The 7,714-nt window shown below is 51.9% G+C and overlaps 1 protein-coding gene across 1 annotated transcript; it reads right to left on the minus strand.

The window, feature by feature from the left end:
• Positions 1-3,732: 3,732 nt before the first annotated feature.
• GPR101 (G protein-coupled receptor 101) lies at positions 3,733-5,241 on the minus strand. Its single transcript, XM_007183682.2, has one exon. It carries the CDS (start codon positions 5,239-5,241, stop codon positions 3,733-3,735), a length of 1,509 nt encoding a protein of 502 aa, XP_007183744.2.
• Between the last annotated feature and the right edge of the window lie 2,473 nt (positions 5,242-7,714).

Below are 7,714 nucleotides of genomic sequence, written 5' to 3' on the forward strand. Positions count from 1 at the left end.
TTTTTAAGAGCATTTTGGCAAAGTCTAAGAAAGAAAGCCAGTTTAATCTTGTATATTACTCTTCAGGTAGTATGAAAAAAATCTTTTGAAGTAACTTTACCTAGCTTAATTGGTTAATTACCTAGAAAATAAGGCAGTATCAGGCACCTTACAATTTTACAGGTAAATTTTTTTTTAGTGTTTTTCTTGTTTTTTGCTGAAATAATTGGACAGTATCTACAGGGTTGAATGTGCTCCCAAAGATGTGTTGTAGTGGGTGTTTTCTGGTATGCGGTGCCTACCTCCTCCTATTATAAAATGGCACTTTTCCTTACCTGTTGAATTTGAAGTAGGTGTCCCCTCATCTCTAAGTTGGGTTGGAGTTGGGGAGGAGACAGAAAAACACCTTTAATCCTACCGCTCACTTCGGTCCTTCCCTGCTGCCACGGGCCCCTGGGTCCCTGTGAACCTGTCAGCTCTGGGTGGGCAGGGGATGAATAGGGGCGAGTGAGCGCACAGAGTCTCAAGCACGGGGTGTTCCTGAAGGGCCAGCACAGCGGGGGCAGGGGGAGTGAGGCAGGTGAAGGCAGTGGGCATGATGGCAGGAGGTAGGCAGGGGGGCCGAAGTGTAGGGACTTCCGGGCAGCTGGTATTTGTGGTGCTTTAAGAAGATGGGCCCTCACAGTCACAGAAGTCAGAGAAGCCAGGGGCTTGCCCCTTATTACTGCCTTCCCAAGCTTGTTGAAATTGGTGTGTTAGTCAAAGCACCTGCGACTCCTTGGCAAACTGGAGGCTCTATTATTCTTAACTAAGGAAATCATTAAATTGGAAGCCACATCATTTCAAAGTCTGGTTCGTCTGGCTCCTGGACTTTAATGGGATTTTTACTGCGCATATGAAGTGGCCTTGGCAAAAGAATACCTCCTTTAAAAACATTTAGGGAAAGCTATTGCACATGAGGATCTGTGAGGCTAATGATGACTTTTGTGTGTGCTTTCAGATTTTCAAATGACAAAACAGTATGTGCAGTAAAACCTCATTAAGTTGATAGTGTTTTATTCAAAACAGCATAAAACTTGAAGCAGTTGCTATCTCCAAGCTAACTAGAGGCCCTATTGTTCATTAAGAAGAACGTGTCAGCAAAGCGGAATGCTCTGAATTCAAAGGTCCTCTTTTCCAGTTCCCTATTTTCAAAAGGTTTTCACCTTTGAAAAATCCAGTCTGCTATGAGAATTAACAATGACTAAAGTAGGGAAAAGAGGAACTTGAAAAAGGAAATCGGTGAGTCTTGGTGCCCTGGAGGATGCTGTGTGTGCCATTACACGAGCTTACCACACTCGGGCAGGTTCTGCTTCCATTTTGATTTGGGATTTTGGCAAACAATTTTCTCTGATACACTTTGAAGGGGTTGAGCTTTAAAAGTAAAACAAGAAGTTCAGTTTCAACAAAATATTTGGAGACACTTATGTTTGAAATCCTGTTTCCTACCCAGGTAAGCATTTCTACTCAAAGGACAGGCTATAGCAACCTCGAACTCCTTTGACCATGACAGATCTTCAAGGCAATACCCCTCCCCGCATAGAAGGATTGGTCACATGGGCCATTTCTTCACCCAGATATCCTTTGAGGACAGGTCGATACAAGAGTTTGGCAATAAACTGGTATCATAAATTTATGACTATTAATTCACTTTATATGTTTTGGTAGAAAAATAAATGATTTGCAAAGGTAAACTTCAGCCCCCATGTCTTGTCTGAACCACAAGTTCCAAATTAATGGGGTTGAAATCAATACGATTTTCGTGGATATAGCGAACTGATGGGTCAGCTCAATGTTATTTGGGTCTACCCTGCTCCTTTCCTAAATTCTGAACATGGCAATGCCAAATTCCCACGCAGACTTATTCACAGCCCCAAAACACTGCTGTTTACCTCTCCCCCTTGAGATGCTCATGTTGGAATCTGTCAGGAGGAAGAGATAAAATATAAGTGAGCTTGGCTTTTAAATGAACGAAATTTGAGTTCTAATACAGACATGGTCATCACAGAAGAATGAGACTAAACTCTGAATATGGCCATCTTTGTATACAACCACCTGATTAACCATTTTTTTTCAGTCAAATAACCTTCCTCTCCCTCCACCCATATTAACATTGGATTTCTGCTTGAACACATGACTGACCATAGAGTTGCTTTAATTTGATCTTCAGGAGGATCGAAAACACCGTTTTGACCATTTTTTGGTTCCGTGTCATTTGGTCATGTCGATATGGTCTGTGGCCTCAGAAATAAACAAGTATATTCCCACCCAAAGTGATTTCAGGGTTTGGGATTTGAAAGCTCTTCCTCTGTATTGACCCTAGGGATAATTTAGATACTGTAAAGGTTTTCCCAAAGTGATATATTTCAACAGCAATAATTAGGATAAGTCTGACCTGAACGCTTTGATTTACGATTGTCTGGAATAGGTCAGATGCTTGCCAGGTATTGAGAAACCTTTCTCTCTGTCATTTCTGACTATACTTCTACTCCCACATCTGCGGAGAGCTTAAAGGCTTTAGAGAGAGCCACAGGTGGAAAAGATGCATGGGTGTGCCTGGGGGAAGGAAAACGTTTACCCTGCCTTACTTTCACCCCATGTGGAGATCGTATGTCTTGTCTATGATCTCATGGCCACAGAAGAGAGATTTCTAGTGGGCACATCACTCTTGATGGGCAGTGTGAGTTTTGTAGGACTTTGGCCACTCCTAGTTGAATTGCTTTTTTTTTTTCCTGGAAATACTGTTTCCAAATAGACCAAAAAGGCCTATTTGGAAAAAAAAACACACAAGTGACTGGGAGAGGAGATTTGGAGGATTCCTATGAGCATCTCAATTTGATCACAAAAGGGAAAATTGGAAAATGGTGGCATGATTTCTGTCCCACTATTATTCAAATAGGAGACAGAAAATAGTTTAGTGCCACCTGACAATTTTCCATTTGCATGAGACAATTTTGGTCTCAGCCCATGCACAAACCCAGGATTTTATAGAAAAAAGTCAACTGTTTAGCCCCACGGATGTGTGTGATTTCTCTATCTTCTCCCTTGGACTAGCTTTCCATTTCAAACATGCCCTATTATCCTCTTCCACTTTTCTGGATCCCTTTAGAGGATCTAGAAACCTTCTTGATTTTTAACTACACAGTGCCCTTAGATTCCATAATAGCCTTTGCACCAGATTCTGGGGGCCCTTCAGTCTAGAATTTGTCTCATATGTTGATCAGTCAGTCAGGTCATGCTTCCTGGGCTCCATGAATGACTTGCTCCATTGCTTTTCTTTCCCTTGAACATGGGCCGTAGCCCTTGCCCATGAGCTCAGAAGTCCTTAAGTTCACCAGTATCATCTTCCTTTTCCCTCAGAGCAAAAGTTGACACATGGTAGCTCTGGGGAGACAGACAGAATACCAGGCACGGGTCCAAAATGGATAGCCCTTGTTGCTTTAAGAAATTTAGAGCCTAATAACTTTTTCGGGGGGGGGGGAGAAATTTCAGTCAGAATCCTCAAGTCCATTCTTTCAGGGGCACACTTTTAAGGGAAGACCCCAGTTCCTACCTCTTCCATATATTTATCTACCTTGTTGTGAGAGGGTGTTGTGTGCAGAACCTTTGCCTGGAATGGGATGGGTTGGCATTAATGCGATTGTGGACGGTCCATTTGAGAGAAAGCTGCTCCTGTGTTCTGTGGACAGTTCAAGGTTTACCTTAGAACCAACTTCAAGGCGAAGTGGCAGAATCATGAGAAGGGATGATCTTGCCTTCAGTTCCACCCTCGGTGCCGGCTTCGGTTCCGGGCAGGTCTGGGTGGCTGTCTTCTTTGGGGGGCTTCTCCTTGCAGAAGAACTTCTTCAGCATATCCTGGATCTCCTTCTTGATGGTCTTGTGCATGTAGCCATAGATGTAGGGGTGGATGCAGCACTGCAGGAAGAAAAGCCAGATAATTATGGTGATCACCCACTGGGGTACCTTGGTTTGGACATCCACCCACACGGCCAGAACCGCTAGAAAGCAGTAGGGCCCCAGGGACAGCACGTAGGAGAAGATGATGAGGAAGATCACTTTAGCAGCTTTGCACTGGTAGCACCTGGGCAGAGGGGGGTCGCTGGTGCTGTTTCGATGACTGACTGGGAGACTCTCTGTGATGTTCACCGCCTCGATGTCATCCTCGCTGAAATGGATGTCATCCTCACCAAACTCCATGTCGTCTTCACCCAAGTCAATGTTGCACTGGGTGACCTCTAGGCGGCCCTTGTCTGCCTTCTTGCTGCTCTGAATTTTGGTGCTGCCTTCGCCGGCCACCAAGCTGCTTTCTCTGACCTCCTCACTGCCCTTGGCCTCCACGCTTCCCTCACCGGTCTCCACGCTCCCTTCTTTGGCCTTCCTGCTGCCATCCTTGGCTTCCACACTGCCCTCCTTGGCCTTGACCTCACCTTCATCCTGGCCATGGAACTCGCTCTCACCCTGGAACTCATCCTTTTTCTCTCCCTCTTCGTCCTCATTCTCCACGTGGTCCTTGGCTCGCACCTCCAAGCTGTGGCTCTTGACGTTGTAGAGCAGAGCGTGCTGCCGGCGGGCTGCACCGAACACCACAGAGTAGCAGGCAATCATGACAATCAGCGGGATGATGATGAAGGACACGACGCTGAGAATGGTGTAGCTGGGGCTGGCCCCCCAGATCATGGAGCAGAGGGCATTGCGCTCGTCAAAGGCGGCCTGGCCCCAGCCATAGAGTGGGGGTGTGCTCTGCAGGATGGCCACGATCCAGGTGCCGTAGAGGAGCAGGTAACCCCGGCGCGGGGTCATCTTGGCCGGGTAGGAGAGAGGGTGGATGATGGACAGGTAGCGATCCACCGACACCACGACGATGGTGTTGACGCTGGCAAAGGCGAACAGGTGAGTGAGGCTAACCAGGGCGGTACAGAAGTGGCTGTTGAGGGGCCAGAAAAAGGGCACGGAGGTGGCCACCACCCAGGGGGCCACGAGTGAAATCTGCAGCAGGTCAGTGACGAGGAGGTTAAAGATGAAGCGGTTGGTCACCTGCAGCAGCTGCGGCTTGCGCTGCAGCACGAGCGCCAGCACTATGTTGCCCACGAAGGAGGCGGTGAGGAAGATGAGCAGGACGCTCGAGCGGATGATGCCGTGCGCCAGGCTGATGGGCATTTTGGAGAGGGGCACGCACGTGTGGCTGCTGTTTTCGCGCGTGCTGTTGGTGCAGGTGGACGCCATGGCGGCGGCGGGGGCGGGCGGGAGGCAGGTGCAGGCGCGGAGCGGGCACCGGCGGGCGGCGAGGGGGCGCACGGACCACACTCACCGCCTAGGCTGGGGACGAAAGAAACACGCGGGGCTGGGTTAGTCCCCCTGCCGGGGAGGAAGAGGGGCGCTTCTGCGCCGGGCAGCGGCGCTGCAGGAGCCCGGCCCCGGGGCCCTCGCGCGGCTCCAGTCCGCATTCGGGCAGTTTCTATGAATCCTTCTCTTACTCTGGGTCTCTCTGCCTCTCCCTCTGGGGGTCTCCGAGTCCCCCCGACCCCCACCCCTGTGTCCCGCTGGCGCGCGCGCGCGCGCGTTCTCTGCGCGTCTCCCACACTATCTGGGGGTCTCGAAGTTTGGGTCTCTCTGGAGGTCTCTCCGCAGATCTCTCCGCTAGCTCTCCTGCTAGCGCATGCGCGCGCGCTCCGTCCCTGCCTGTTTACATGTGTCGATTTGTCTCTTTCTCTCCAGTGTCTCTCACTAGCGCACTTTTCCTGTATCTCGTGTGTGTGTGTGTGTGTGTGTGTGTGTGTGTATCTCACCGGTTTTCTCTGACTCTCTCACCCCTGTCTCTCACTCTGTGGCCTGTCCCTATTTCTCAGTCCCTCGCTAGCACGTGCGCGCTGTCTGTCCGTCTCTGCCAGTCTGTCGTTCTCCTCTCACCTTCCTTTCTGTTGCTCCAGTCTCGCCCTCCCACTCTCGGTCGGCTTCTCCATCTCAGTTTCTCTCTGAGTCTCTTTCGCCAGCGCACTTTCTGTTTAGCTGTGTGTGCGTGTCTCTGTCTCTCGTCGTCTTTCTCCCAGTCTTGTCCCTGTCTCTCCCTCCGTCTCTTTCTGATGCGCTCTCGTCTCCGTATCCCTGCCTCTCACTGTCTCTGTCGCTCGCTAGTGCGTGCGCTTCTGCGTCTTCCCCTGATGCTGTCTCGTCTCTCCATTTCTCTCTCACAGTCTATTTCCCTGACAATCTCTGTGGATCCCCGGTGCACCTGTTCAGTATCACTCGCTGACTGTGTCTCTGACCGTCTCCATGTCTCTCCAACTCTCCTGTTACCATGTCTCCCTCGGATTCTCTCTCTCCGCGTCTCCCGTCTCTCGTTGCTCTTGCTCTGTCTTTCTCGGATCCTCTCCCCTCTGTGTCTCTCCCTGTCTCCCCCCTGTGGCTTCTGTCTCCCCGTGCGTTAAGTTCTCTCTTTATCGCTGTCTGTGTCTCTCCGTGGGTCTCTGAAAATCTACTCCTTGTCTCTCCTGATTATCTCTGTCTCTGCGTTGCTCAGACTCTCTCCAGCGCGTGCACTTAAAGGGAGTCGGTTTCGCTGTCTCTCACTCTCTCCCGGGGGCTCTCGCTAAACACTTTCCTTGTGTGTTTGAGTGTGTGTGCATCTCTGTCTCTCTCCATCTTTCTTCGACGATCCCTCACCTCGGTTTTTCTCTGGCTGCATCACTGTCTCTGATCTCTATCTCTCTGTCGACTTTATTTTACCATGGAAACCAGCTGCCACCTTGGCCACCGCGGGCTGTGGCGGATAAACCTCCCAGTTTCTCAGCAGCGCAGCCGCGGCTGGAGGCAGAGAGGATGCCTACTGCGACCGCCCCCCCCCCCCCGCCATTCGGTATCCTCCCTGCATTCTCAAGCCCACCCGGCATCGGCGGCGGCGGCGGCGGGTGTAGGGACGGGTGAGCTCGGGGAGAGCGGGGGAGGAGGCAGGGGTTGTGGGGAGAGAGCGCGCAAGAGACTGAGAGGCAGAGAGAGAAAGAGAATGAGAGAAAAAAAACGAGAGACAGAAAGACATGAGAGACAGAATGACAGCCACACAGAGAAACAGAGAAAATGACAGAGAAAAGAGACCTAGAGTCAATGAATGAGCCAATGAGAGACAGAGAGACAGAAAGAGAATGAGAGACAGGGAGAGACGGAGACAGAAAAATCATCAAAGAGAGGATAAGAAAAGAGAGGATGGGAAGCAGAAAATGTGAGAAAGAACGAGGAAACATCAAGAAGATGGGGGGTGGTGGGCGCGAGGGAAAGTGCGAGGGCGAGGGGTCGGCCGAGGGGAGGCGAGAAGGGGCTGCGCCACGGGGCTCCGTGCGGGGCAGCGCAGGCGCCGTCGGGTCGCGGCGGACGGGGCGTCCCGGGCGCCGGCGCCGGCGCCGGAGCGCGGGGTCAGACGAGGCGCGGCGCAGGGGCCGCGGCGCGGGGAGCGGAGCCGGGCTGCTTACCTGTTGCTGCCGAAGGCGTCGCGCCGCGGGAGCTGCGTGCCGGTCCCTCGGGACTCGGCGCGCTCGACCGGGCGGCCTCTCGAGGCGCCGGCGGCCGCGAGCTGGCACCGTGCGGCTGGAGCAGCGAGAGCGGGGCGCCCGTGCCCGCCCGTCCGGCCGGCGCGGCGCGCTGCGAGCTCTGAGCGGCGGCGGGGGCGCGCGGCGTCTTAAGGCAGCGCGGGGCCCTCACCTTGCGG

The sequence above is a fragment of the Balaenoptera acutorostrata genome, chromosome X, assembly GCF_949987535.1.
Source record: "Balaenoptera acutorostrata chromosome X, mBalAcu1.1, whole genome shotgun sequence".
Taxonomy (NCBI): domain Eukaryota; kingdom Metazoa; phylum Chordata; class Mammalia; order Artiodactyla; family Balaenopteridae; genus Balaenoptera; species Balaenoptera acutorostrata.